The 13,337-nt window shown below is 56.7% G+C and overlaps 1 protein-coding gene across 1 annotated transcript in view; it reads right to left on the bottom strand.

Annotated features, from left to right (window-relative positions):
• Nucleotides 1-13,337, bottom strand: part of MYO7A (myosin VIIA) — an 82,658-nt gene that overhangs the window by 53,366 nt on the left and 15,955 nt on the right. The window contains exons 12-17 of the mRNA XM_067750455.1: nt 11,854-11,971; nt 7,896-7,958; nt 5,901-6,024; nt 3,876-4,022; nt 3,356-3,448; nt 1,138-1,232 (exon numbers count right to left, since the gene is read on the bottom strand). Of these exons, the coding sequence (XP_067606556.1) occupies nt 1,138-1,232; nt 3,356-3,448; nt 3,876-4,022; nt 5,901-6,024; nt 7,896-7,958; nt 11,854-11,971 (640 nt within the window). The remainder of the gene's footprint in view (nt 1-1,137; nt 1,233-3,355; nt 3,449-3,875; nt 4,023-5,900; nt 6,025-7,895; nt 7,959-11,853; nt 11,972-13,337) is intronic.

The raw sequence follows: 13,337 nt of genomic DNA, 5'->3' as shown, positions 1-13,337 counted from the left end.
GCTTGGAATTAGGAGAGCAGGGCTGAGTCCCAGCTCTGCGTCTCCTTGGCTCCATGACCTTGGGCAAAGGCATATAACTTCTCTGCACCCCAGCTTCCTTATCTGTAAAACACGCAGAATACCTGCCCTGCCTACCTCACAGCCTCGTCACATAAACCCAGTAAGGTGGACATTCAGAAGGTTACTCATGAATAAATGTATGAGTAGTCAGTAAACAAAGATTAAACACTTTGAAAACTGTAAACATCACTTATTACTGAGTACCTAACTCCCTCATTTTATAGGTGAGGAAACTGAGACTTGATGAGGTTGGGGCCGGAGCCCTCGTCTTCTGACTGACTGAGCGCCATGCTTTTCCCTGTGTACACTAGGCAGCTTCTATAGGCCGACAGTCACCTTCAACCTGATGGAGGACAAGAGACCACACATCAAACAGCAGGTGTCTCCTGAACGTAGAAATAAATAAGGGAGGAGTGAAGGATGGCTACGTCAGTGTGGGTGAGCCAGCAAGCCAATTCCTGGATACACGCACAAACGAGGGCACAGCCGTGGGACGAGGGACAAGTTGATGGACAGACAGGTGGATGGATGGACAAAGGATGGCTGGACAGATGGACAGACAGATGGACAAGTAGGTGGACGGATAGAGGAAGAGAGTGACCAGATGAACTGCAAAAGATGCAGGCTGTGGGATTTTTGTGGAGCTGAATCACACTCCAGAGTCAGCCCTGCCCATCTGAGAACTGACACAGCTGTACACATGCCCCTTACATGGAATATGGGACACACTTTGTCACTCACAAAATCTCAAATTTCCTCTTTGGGAAATTTCATCGGGCATCTGAGACCAACAGAGGGTCCACTTGTGTGCCTTACGTACCCACGTGTGCAAGCCTGTGTGTAGGTGGGGGTACTGTGTTACTGGGCACGGGGGCACAGATGGGTCCACGTGTCTGAGTGTTCAACCCTGTTCTCATGACCCTGTGGGCATGCTGTGCACGTGTGTGCATGTTTCTGTGTGTGCACGTGGGTGTTTATTCCGTGTTCACGTGGGAGGAGCGGAGGTGAGCCAGGCACACGCACACACACACACACACATGCGGGCTGAGGTGGGGAAGAGCTGGTCCAGGTACGAACCTGTCTTTGAAGCCCCGGATGACCTTCTGGAGGAGGATGACTCTGTCAGTGATGGCCTTGTCCCGTTCCACCTCCAGCAGCATGTCATGGTGGTCCTGGAGGGCAGAGCTCCTGAGCGGCGCCCCTACCAACCTCTCCAGTCCCAGAGCTGAGGCCGCCCCAGGTGGGCCCCCTCTTCCTTCACTCAGAGCCCAGGCCTAGGGCTCATTTGGGCCCCAAAGGCTCCCAACCCTGCCCTGGCCCCATGGGGCAGCCTCTCACAGCCGCAAGTACAGACAGGTACTGTCGTGGTGGGTGCCAGAGGCCTGGGAGGGACAAAGGGAGCAGGGGGCGCCTAATTTGACTGCATGGAGTCGGGGGCCCAACACGCACACACACTGGCTTCATCCTATGGCCATCTCTACCCCAGTCCCAGCTCTTCTAGGTGTCTCTGTCACATCAGCCCCTGGCCTGGGCCAGGCCACCATCGTTTCTCTCCAGGATCTTAGAAACAGCCTCCTAACCAGTCTCCTGTCCTCTGTCGCTCCCCCTCTGGCCTTCCCTCAAGGACAGATCTCACAGAGATACCCCACTGTCTCCCGGGGTCAAGCCTGGTCTCCTCCCCTGGCACCCGGGTCCTCTACCATCAGGCCCTGCCCACTTCTCCAGCCCCCTCTCCTTCTCACCCCTGAGCCCCTAACCCTCACTCCAGTTGGACAAAACTCATGGTTCATTCAATACATGAATCAAATATCTCCATGTGCCAGCCGTGTGCTAAGTGCTAGGGTGAGGCTGCAATGAACCAGGCAGACCTGGGCCCCGCCCTGGGGAGTCTCAGTCTGGTGGGGGAGGAACATGCATCAGATAATCGCAGGACACATCAGCTGGGGACAGGGCCCGGCACAGAGGGGCTGCTTAGCCAAGGCTTTGTGAACGAGGGAGGGAACGAATGAGAAGCAGATGTTTGGGGTCTAGAAACCACTACTGGTTTCTGAAGAGCCCAGAAAAGTGAGGATGTGGAGGATGGGGACAATGACGTCTCTGGGACTAGATGCCGCCATGCCGCATGCCTTCCCTCCCTTACCCATGTGGGCTGGGCATCAGAACCACAGCCTGGAAGCCCTGCTCTCCACTCCAGGGTAGCGCCTGACCATGCGCACCTCACCCCTACGTGCTAAGCCTCTGAAACGGGCATAATAATTCTATCTCACGGGCTGCTGTGATGACTAAATGAGTGATGATGGACAAAAAGCCCCCACTGGGGCCTGGCCCACGGAACGTGTTCTCCAGGTGGCAGTTGTGAGACACACAGGCAGGGAAGAGTCAACACATTTTTCCGATGAGGAGATGAAGGCTCAGAGATACGAAGGCACCAGCCCAGGCCCCTCAGCCAGGGAGGAATTAAACTAGATCCCAGGACTCCCTCCAGCGCAGGGCTGGCTCCCCCGTTCCCTCTCCCCAGCTGTCCTGGGCTGCCTGGGCCCACCCTATGCAGAGGAAGGAGCCCTGCCCCATCACCCAGGACAGCCAGAAATCTAGAACAGCAGAAACGGAAATGGAGAAGCTAGCGCTCACGCTGTCCCTGCTCTAGCTGTCCCGTCTCCACCAGCTCCAGCAAGCTCCCCCGGCCCAGCTTCCTGCTCCCAGCCCTGCCCCCTCCCTGACCGCCCAGCCCCCAAAGTCCTGCCCAAGCTGTGGTGGGAGCCAGAGGGCCCCAGGTGTCTGCTCGGGGAGCGCGGGAACAGGCCCGGGGACACCAGAGAGCAAGGTGAGTAGCACACGGCTGACCACAGCCTAGCATGAGCCCCGCCTGGCAGGAAAAAAGGGAATGGACCAAAGGTACACTCAACAGCCCCCTACCACAAGCACATCCCATTTTACAGATGGGAAAATGAGGCTCAGAAACGGCCAGTGACCTGCCCAAATTCCCAGGACAGACAACCACAGGGTCAGGACTGAACCCAGGCCTCCCTGATGAGCCCACCTCTGGCCTTCGGTTTCCTCACCCGGGGTCACTGCTCCAACCCCACCTCCAGGTCATAGATGCTCTCAAATGCCAACTGCCCCTCCACTACCCGCTCCAACCAGCCACAGCTGCAGGGCAGGAGGGTCACAGAGGCCCAGCACTGACCCCATTCGGTGCTGCAACTCCTCTATAGCACACCCCTAGGACCTGTTCCCACCGTGACGGGGAGCCCACAGCCCCGTCAAGGCAGCCGGACTCAGAGGCCGTGCTCACTTTCAGAAAAATCTTGGTTTTGCCGATCTGCCAGTCATCGTGGGTGCCCAGCACAGCCTCAGCCATGCGCTGACATGTCCCCTGAAGGTCATCCTGTGGGGTACATAAGAGAATGGGTGGCCCCACCCGTGGAAAGGCCACCTGGTGTCCCTCCCGAGGCTGGGAGGCGGGGCTCTTGCTCCAGCTCTGCCCCTAACTGTGTGTGGTCGCAGCCGGGCCCTGCCGTCTCTGACACTCGCTTTTCTCCTTCGCTCGGCCCGGTGATTGTAAAACCCTTGCCTCCAGCTAAGAGCCAGGGCCCACTCACCACACGTGTGAAGTCCACACCAGCCGAGCATGGCGATGGAAGCTCTCAGATGCACTCCACTGCCTGACCCCAATTTTCCCAGCCATACCTGAGGGGGCCGAGGGGATGTCACGCCCAGCACACTGTTCCAATGAGAACAAGGGACCTTCGCCCAGCCCAGGGCTGGGACCCACCCGCCCGCCTATGCCCCCAGCTCCGTACCTGCTTGTAGGCCGGCTTCACGCCGGGCAGCAGGACTCGGTACCGCTCCACGAACTCCACGAAGCTGTAGCGGATGGGATAGCCGGCTCGGCGGATTCGGATGGTCTCCATCATGCCCGAGTACCGCAGCTGGCGCACACACAGGTGCCGGTCGAAGAGCTGCCGAGCAAGGAGCCAAGGGCGTCGGGGCTGGAGGCCCCCGCTGGGAGGCCAGCCCTGCTCTGTATTTTCCTGGCCCCAGACAAAGGCCCCGAGAGGCCAAGGTCACACAGCACATGAGGAGCAAAGGCGGGACCACACGTGGCTCTGCAGTCCAAACCCCACGGAGCAGCATGGAATGAGGCCCTCACGTGGGGTGAGCTGAGTGCTTTGAGGGCACAGGGGACAGACAGCTTAATTCCCCTTGGGACCTCTCGAGGGGGCTTCGTGGAGGACCTTTGCTCTGACCCTGACAGGAGAGAGGGTGCTGGAGGAGCTAGCTCAGGCAAAGGTGAGCAAGCCTGAAAGCACAGGACGTGTTGGGGGATTTTATGGGGACTGAGGAGGCTAATCTATGCCAGGATTATGGCTGTGCAGGTGGTGGGTGCCTTGTATAACCCCAGGGGTCGCCCTTCATATTATAGCCATCTTAGATTGATAGTTTTTCAGACAGCTTTCTGGCTGCTGACAGCAAAGTACCTTCCTTAAGAAAGAGATACATTTTTCTAATTGGCACAAAGTCATTTTTGTGATAGCAGCAGGGTTGTTGGATGGGCTGTGAAGGACCTGAGAGACCAGGCTAGGGAAGCAGAAGGTGACCGGGTCAGATTTGTGTTTGAGAACCATGTCTCTCACTGCAATGGGGAGGAGGACGGAAGTGGGGGGCAGGAGGCAGGAGGCCCAGGGAGGAGGTCCTGCAGCCAAGGGCCAGGCCACAGATGCTGAGGTCAGCCCAAAGAAGGTTCCAGAGGCATCTGAGAGCAAGAGAGATGGTGCCCAACTACAGGGCCCTGGCCTCGGTCCCCTGGACCTCCTGCCTTAGAGGGGAGCCCACTGGAGCCCTCTGTGACTCTCCCTGAAGACCCCGTCCCGATCCCCAGGGGGACTGGCCAGCCCACTCTGGGGACCGTTTCCAGGCAGGGGACAGGGGACAGAGTTAGCATGCGGAAGGCTGGCTGCCGCCACCTGTTTCCTCTCCCTACAGGCACTTTCCCTGGCCCAGTACTGGCCTCCCGCCTTCCGTCCCTCCCCAGACCCTCAGGCCCCAGCTTCCCCTGGGCCTCCCCTCCTATCTCTGGGAAGAGGCTTGTGGTAAACAACACCTCCCAGAGCTGGGGAAGGAGAGGGCTCCCAGGGAGGGGCGGCCCAGGCTCCTGGATCTGCAGCCTCAAGCCCCTCAACCTCCCTGAGCCTCTGCTTCCACATCTCGAACATGGGGCCATAAACGTCCCTCCCTCCTGGGCTGTTGGGAAGGTTAAATGAGGCTCTGGAGAGACAATCCATTCTGCTCCGGACACACAGAAAGGGCTCAACAGATGTTATTCAGAAAAGCCAAAAACGAAAATGTTCCCAACCAATCAAAGGAATCCAGGAAGGCTTCCAGGAGGAGGTGGTCATTGGCTGGACCAAAGGAGAGAAGGCTTTCAAAGTCAGGGCCGCAGCAAGAAACACAGCTGCCATTTACTGAGTGCCTTCCTAGGCGCCAGGCAGTTTGCATGCGTTATTGCATGGAATACCCCCAGGAGGTGGGTACGATCAGTCCCATTTCCATCTGTGAGGAAACTGAGGCACGAGAGAATGAAGTGACTTGTCTACAGTCACCCAGTGAGAAGGTGGTGGAGTTGGGATTTGAATCTGGCTCGAGCCCACGACTACAGAGTCCAGGCTCTCTCCAGGGCACCTGCTGCCTCCAGTAAATAGGAACTTTGCTCTTTAAGCCCCTCAGGGGCCCTGCCGTTCCCCACAGAGCACAAAGTCTCACATGGCGCAGCCCCTCCCACCCCACAGGCTGGCCCTATCTGGCTCCCCCTTGCCCCCTCCCAGGCCAGGGCTGCTCACCATGGGCTTCTTGAACTCGTTGGGCTTGATGCAGCGCACGAAGAAGGGCTGGCAGGCACCCAGCGTGCGCATCAGCAGCTCCAGGGACCGCTTGAACTGGCTGCTGAGCGTGGGTGAGCGCTTCCTGGTCTCGGCGCCCTGGGGGGATGGACCACAGCGATGGGAGGGGCTGACCCGTACCCCTCCAGCCCTCCGGAAGGGAAGCAGGAGAGGAGAGGTCAGCTGGTCAAGGTCCTGAGGGAGAGCCGCCCAAGGAAGCAGGCTGGCCAGGCACATGGGTTTTCCTGTGACCCGCCTGGTCTGCGCTGGAGCTTGGATCCCAGACGCACCCCCTTCTGGAAAGCCTCCCTGATCCTGGGCCCAGGAGCGCGGCACACGCCCTGGTGTGCTGGATGACTCTGGGCAAGACGCAGCCCCTCTCTGAGTCTCCACCCTCCCTTCCCAGTATAAATGAGTGACCAGACTTGGTCGCCTCAGGACGATGGGGTCATCTCTAGAGACGGGTTAGACAGACCTAAATTCAAACCCTGGCTCACCACCTCGGAGTCCCGTGATTTTAGGCAGGTCACTAAGCAACACTGAGCCTGTCTCCTGAATGGGAATAGTGCCACCTATCTAGCTGACCAGGCTGTGAGAGTGTCTCAGTAAACAGCAGCCCGCGAGGGCGGCGGTGCTACCTACACCCTCTGCCCTCCCTGTGGGATTAGCAGGTCAGCAGCAGGGGGGCGGGGCAGACCCAGATAAGCCCCTAAGAAGGCCCGAGCTGGCATCTGGCCGCGTCCAGCACCAAGGCCCAGGGGCCCCGTGCTCCACCAGCCACCATCTGGGTGAGCTGGCCAGCGGCCCCCTGCACCTCCCTGCCCTGTTGGGGTCCCCCTCTCAGAAGACTAGGAAATGAGTTGGGGTCCTGGGGGAGGACCTGAGCAACAAGCAAACAGGAAGCAGAACCTCTCAGACCAAGAAATTGGACACAGAAACAACATTCGATTCCAAAGCATTTTGATGTTATTGTTTTCCTGGCAATTTCTTTGGGGTGAGGATGTTTTAATTAGTGAATTTGATTATTATTGTAAGATTTTATATTTTAAATGAGTCATCATTTTATCTGATATCCTGTAGCACCAAAACCCAAGGATGCAGATGTCAACGTGTGAGATATGGGGGGAGGGAGAGGCATTTAACCCCTTCTAAAGTTAGACCACACGCCCCCGGAATGAAATGAAACTTGCCAAGAAACAGCAAATGCTTGCTCTTCTGAAATTTGCCATGTTTTCTGTTTTAGTATTATCTGGAACACATTCTAGGATTTTGCCAAGAGAAGCTGAGGAGTATCTGCACTGGGGTAGGGTGAATGTCAGGTCTTCAGCCCCCAAGTCTGCCCCAGAACCTGATCCAGCAGTAGCACTGGGTGACCCCCAGTTGGGGGGGAAGCTGTCCAGGGTGGGCTGTACACAGCCTGCATTAGAGGCCTTGCCAGGAGCACGTGTGTGCACACACAGCACACACACAGGCACACACAGCACACATAGACACACAGACACATAACACACAAATGTACACACAGACACACATATACACACACGCCACCCACAAATACACACGGCACACACACACCAGACACACACACAAAACACACATACACACAGAGCACACCCGCACACACAGCATGCACACATGCACAATACACACAAACAACACACATACACATAGGACACACCCTTCTTCGGTTTCGATCAGCACTATGGAACCACTTTCTGTCTGTCTTCCCTGCTGAGCTGTGAGCCCCGTGAGAACAGGCGGGTCTGCCTAGTTTACTGCTGTGCCCCAGGGCCCAGCAACAGCAACAATCAACAACACTTTGCTGAACTGAAGTGGTGCTGAACTCCGAGAAATTGTCCCACTGCTCAAGCCACAGATCTGGGAACCATTCCCAACTCCTCCTCTCTCATATCCAATATGTCAGCAAATCTTATTGGCTCTACCTCCAAAATGGACCCAGAATCTGACCCCTTCTTACCACTTCCTCCACTGTCAGCCTGGTCCAAGCTGCCTGCATGGCTCTCTCGTTATTGCAATAACCTCCAAACCGGTCTCCCTGTTTCTGTTGCCCACTCTCCACACCGCCCTCCACTCCACTATCGACACAGTGATAGTGAGGCTGTTAAAACACAAATCCAGTCATGTCTGCCCTCCCCCAACCAGCTCAAAATCCTCAGTGGCTCCCCAGTTCACTCAGCATGAATGCCAAGGTCCCTTGTAAGAACCCACCCCACAGGACCTGGTCCCAGTTACCTCCAGCCTCTCCACCACTTTATTCCCTCCCTTCCAGCCACCCCTGCCTCCATGCTCTTCCCAGGGCAGGTTGGGGCTTAAAAAGCACCTTAGGGTTTGCAGTTGCTGTTCCCTCTCCCTGCGATGCTTTTCCTCCAGAAAGCACGTGGCTGGCTTCTTCACCTCCTCACCAACCTCTCAGTAAGCCCTCTCCTGATCCCCTATTCAAAACTGCAAAGCCCCACCACCAGCACCCTTCCCGCCTTCATTTTTCCCCATCTCATAAGTCACCATCTAAAATTATGTAATACACTTATTTATTTGCTTATTAACTATTTCCTCCTTCTGCTAGAGCACAAGCCCCACGAGGACAGAGGTTTCTTTCTGTTTTGTTCACTACTGTGTCCCCAGCACATATGACGCTGTCTGACATATAACAGGCATTCAGTAGGTATTTGTGATGGAAGGAAGGAAGGAATGAGTGAATGGGGTCTATGATCTCAGGATCTGCTCTCACTTCCCTGGCCACCTGGTTTCTGATTTGGTTTTATTTCATTGAGGGGAAAGGTCGTCTTTTCCGACATTTGTTGTTTTCTGGGATAATCTGCAGATAACTAGGGACGGGGTAAAGGCAGAAGTGAGAAGTCCAAAGGTCAGCGTTAAATGATGCCTCGGTGGGGATGTGAGGCACAGGCACCTGAGCATGATGTGATCGGTGCTGGGAAGTCACTGTCAGGAGGAGCCACCTGCATAAGGAGTGAACCAGCGTCCTGTGGACTCAGGGCGCCCGGGTCATGTGCCTGGGGTTGGGGGTGGGGTGGTGTTCACGCCCTGGAAGAGCCGCCCCGCTCTGCTGCTCCCTCCAGTAGCAACGATTGGGGTGGGGCTGCCCGGGGCGCCCTGAGGAGGCAGACACAAGAGTCAAAAGGGTAGAAATTCAGGGGCTGGGGACCTGCGCAGGACACAGGTCAGATCACTGGAAGGACGTGGGCCCTCACCCTAAAGAGAACTCTGCGGCTGGTACGCTGTCATCCAACAAACTGACTCAGCATCCACACTTCACCAAGCCCATTTGCTCGTTCCTTTAACAGAGCTATCATGTTTCCAACAGTTACGAAGTATTTTTTTCTTTCCTTGAGGCAAAGCTTGCAGGTAGCACAGTACAGTGAAAAGGAGCAGGGGCAAGAAAGCCTCACTGTAGCCCTCACTTGTACGTGACCTTGGCCAAGTCCCTGCACCTCCCTGAGACAGACCTGGAACCAATCCCTGTGTGTCACCAGCTGTGTGACTTCTAGCAAAGACCTTGGCCTCTCTGGGCCCCAGTTACTTTACCTGTAAGGTAGGGGCAATAGTAATTACTCACGGGGATGCCTAAGTGGGCCAGAAGAGTAGATGTAATTGGTATCAAATCTGTCACTGCCATGTTCTCATTCTGTGCTCCAAAAACTCCCTCGGGAGCGGGCCACTTCTGGACACCTCACAGTCTCACACTTGGACCTCTCCACGTTTCCTCAGCAAGTGGGTTCTATTCCCAGAGTTCAGGGAAGGGGGCTTAGAACAGGAAACTTCATGGAGAGGTCCTCACATGCCTCCACGGGCTTGGGAAAGAGAAGTAGGAGGAAAAGATGGGTTCAGTGTCTTCCGGGACTGCCCAAGACCAGGACGAGTGGGTAGGCCTGGTAGGGGCTGGGCTGGCGTCTACAGAAGGACAGGAGAGAGTGGGGGAGAGTCCAGAGCCACACCTGTGTCACCAACACTGCGACCGGCAGTTTGTGGGCTTCATGCTGGGGACTGCCGGTGCTGGAGCTCCAGGCGCCTGGGCCCCTCTCTGGTGGTGGCCCTACGTTCATCCCATCGACCGGCTGGGCCAGTGTTGGCCTGGGGCCGACTGTGGGCAGAGGACAGAGGCCTCCTTCCAGACGACCTCCCTGCTCTTGATGTGCTGGGGGCCCTGCACTACCAGTGGTTTTGTGATTTGTGCCAGAACTCTGCAGGCACCAGGCCGCAGGGGGATGCCAGACATGCAGGAAGGAAGGGGGACCCAGCGTCAAGAGCGAGTGTGAGAGGATGTCAGCATCAGGCAGAGAGGAAACTGAGGGCTGAGAAGAGAAAAGGGAGGCGAAGGGACGCCAGAGCTATGCTGCTGCTAAGGGTACCCAGCATCTTTGGGGCCCAAAGAGCCTTGGGAGCCACGCACGACCTGCAGCTGGTGGTCAGGACACACCAGGGATGCTGTTCCAGGGCCTAAGGAGGTCAGGGGGCAGGGAGTGGCTTCTAGTCCCAGCTCCCCCAGATGCTGTGACTGGGAGTGAACCACACTCCATCTCTGAGCTTCAGTCCCCCATCTGCAAATTCAGAAAATAGTACCACCTGTCTCTCCTGATCTACAAGGTTAATCTGAGGATCTGACTGAGTCATGGACGTAGAAACCCTTAGTAGGGCCTGATGGAAGGAGCAGGTCTTGATGCCTCCAAGAGACTCCGTGGAGGCAGAGAACTTGGGAGAGAAGGGTTCGAGTCCCAGCCCTGCCCCGATACACTGGGCAGGTCTCACACCTCTTTTTCTAGGGCTCAGTTTCCTCCTTTAAGAAACTGAGATGCCTGAAGTCCACACAACTCAGAAAACAAAAATCAAAGCACTCCACAAACCACTCCACAAAAACGCACACTCCAAAACAATAAAGAAAAAAGGGCCCTTTCCCCAAGCCTCAGTGCCTCAGGGGCTGAGGACACAGCCCAGCCCCAAGGGCTGCTGAGGCCTCTCCCGCCATCCTCTGGCCCCGGGCTGGGGTCTTTTACCTTCGCAGAAGCCGCTGACTGGCAGAGAGTGCCCGATGAATAACCACAGAGAAACTACAACAGGAACCACAGTGCACGGCGAGATGGGGTGGGGGGCAAGGAGAACGTGGCGGGTCAGAAAACAGGGAGCAAAATCCACCAGGGAGAGAGGACAACCCTCAGGGCAGTGGTCTGGGCTTCTGGGAGGCTGGGGGCAACACAGGCAGCAGGACAGGCACTGAGGGGGCAGCGGCTCTGCCCCCCACCCCGAGCCCCTCCATGCACTCTCCAGGAAGCCATGGGACAGGAGGAAAATATGAGATAAAAAGGCATAAAATCCTGCAAGAAACAAGTCCACCCATTGAGAAGGTGGTGGAGTTGGGATTTGAATCTGGCTTGAGCCCACTACAGAGTCCAGGCTAACACGCTAGGGCCAAAGGAAATGTCGAGGGTGGGAAATGTCGAGGGTGGGAAATTCTCCCCCGCCCCCCGCAGTTTGGGGTCCAGGGCTGGTGCAAATATGCCGTTTGGGCCCATTTCTCTGAACACCCACACCTGTCTGTGTCCTGGAGGCCGGACGTCCCCTCTTTGCCGGTGCTCCCTGTTAGCTGCTGGAGGTCAGGGTGGGGGAGGGGCCCCCCATGGAAAACCGAGTCCTGACCAAGCTCTGCTCCGCAGCACCCCACGTGATCCTTCTCTGGGCCTTACACCCCACCCACTCTACCTCATTAGTACAAGAGGACCCGATAGGAGGACCTTGGAGGCCCTCCAGCCCCTCCCGGAACCACAGCAAAGCACCACCCCTGCTCTATGGCCAGAGGAGCTCAGCTGAAGCCACTAGACAAGGGGGCATCTAGATACCGGCCTGGCTTCTGGGGGCCCTTCCTGCCCAATGAAAACCACACCCCGACATTACCATGGCGACGTCAGCCTGGAAGATCTGCTTGATGAACTTGTTCCTGGAGGAGTGGACCAGCTGGATGATGTCTCCATGCAGGGTGTCCCGGTTCTTCTCCAGGAAGCCTGGGCGGCGGCAAAGAGCGGTCACACCTCGCCAGCTCCGGCAGCGTCTCCCTGACAAGACTCACCCCTTCCCCGAAGCCACAACGCCTGGTCCAGGAAGACCCTCAAAAGCCACCTAGTTCAACAACATCCACGTTACAGCTGGGGACTCTGGGGCCTGTAGAGGACAGTAGCTTGCCCACGGTCCCAGAGAGAGCGAGGGGCAGAGCCAGCACTGGAACTCGTCTCCCCAGCCTCACAGCTCACCTCTTCCCGGCCTGGCCAAAGCGGAGGGCAGGAAGTCTCAGGCCCCGGGAGGGAGCGGGGCACCTTGCCAGCTCAACCACCGCAACCCCTGAAATGCCAGCTTCAGTCTTTTGGACGAAGGGGAGATAGTCTGGGACCTGGGACCCTCTACCGGAGTGCTCGCACCTGGACAAACGTCTCCTCCAGCAACAAAATACAAAGAAACTTAGGGACTAAAAATAACCACACGCATGTGCGGTACCAGCAATTGTGAACAATAAGATACAAAAAGGCCACAAACCGACTGCCATTCCTGAGCTGCTGGGAGCAAAAGCAGGGAACTGCCCGTGACCCCAGCACACAGCACCACCAAGAGAGTGAGCTGACCACGTAAGCCGCCCCACCCCCCAGCCTGGCCCACCAATCCGCCACCGCCCTCATCTCATTTAAGGAACCAGCCCGCCCCCCGCTCAGGGAGTGAGCAAAGGCACCTGTTTCTTGTTCTCACTCCCTCGTGCTAAAGCAGCACGAGCCCCTGCAAAGCTTGCCTGAATTTCTTGTCTGGCTTCTTACCAATTTCTATTGATTAAAAAGTCCAAGGACCCAAGTTCAGTGACAAAGGTGTCAAAAGCCCTCGTTAAGTGTGTGCCCTGGGAGAGAACACAAGTTCATCTGGTACCAGCTAATAGTAAAGGAATGCATTTAAAATACCTTGTGTTTGGGTAGTGGCTTCACAGCTGGAATGCTCACAACTCCCCCTGTATATGCAGGACAGGTGGAGACTATCTTCCCCACTCTCACAAGGGAAGAAATTGATGTTCAGAGAAGCTAAGCAAATTGTCTAACTGCACACAGCAAGCCACGGGCAGAGTTAAGACCTGAGCACAGGAGCCCTGGCACCAGCCCAGGGAGGCTCCCCTGCACCAGAGACTCCAAAGCAGGCTACCATTACCAGGGCCTGAGGACTTAGGAACTGGTTAATGGGGGGCCTTGCTAGCGCGGGGATGAAGATGAGGAGCCCAAGGGCTGGGGATGCCCGAGGAGGAGGAACCCTGCAGAGAAGCAGCACCCTTTCCCCCAGGACTCAGGCTGCCCTGGCTGGCAGATGGCACAGAGACCCAGTGCGGAGCTGCCCACCTGG

Source organism: Pseudorca crassidens, chromosome 9 (genome assembly GCF_039906515.1).
Source record: "Pseudorca crassidens isolate mPseCra1 chromosome 9, mPseCra1.hap1, whole genome shotgun sequence".
Lineage (NCBI taxonomy): Eukaryota > Metazoa > Chordata > Mammalia > Artiodactyla > Delphinidae > Pseudorca > Pseudorca crassidens.
Note: the sequence above shows the minus strand (reverse complement) of the source record. Positions and strands in the feature narration are given on the sequence as shown.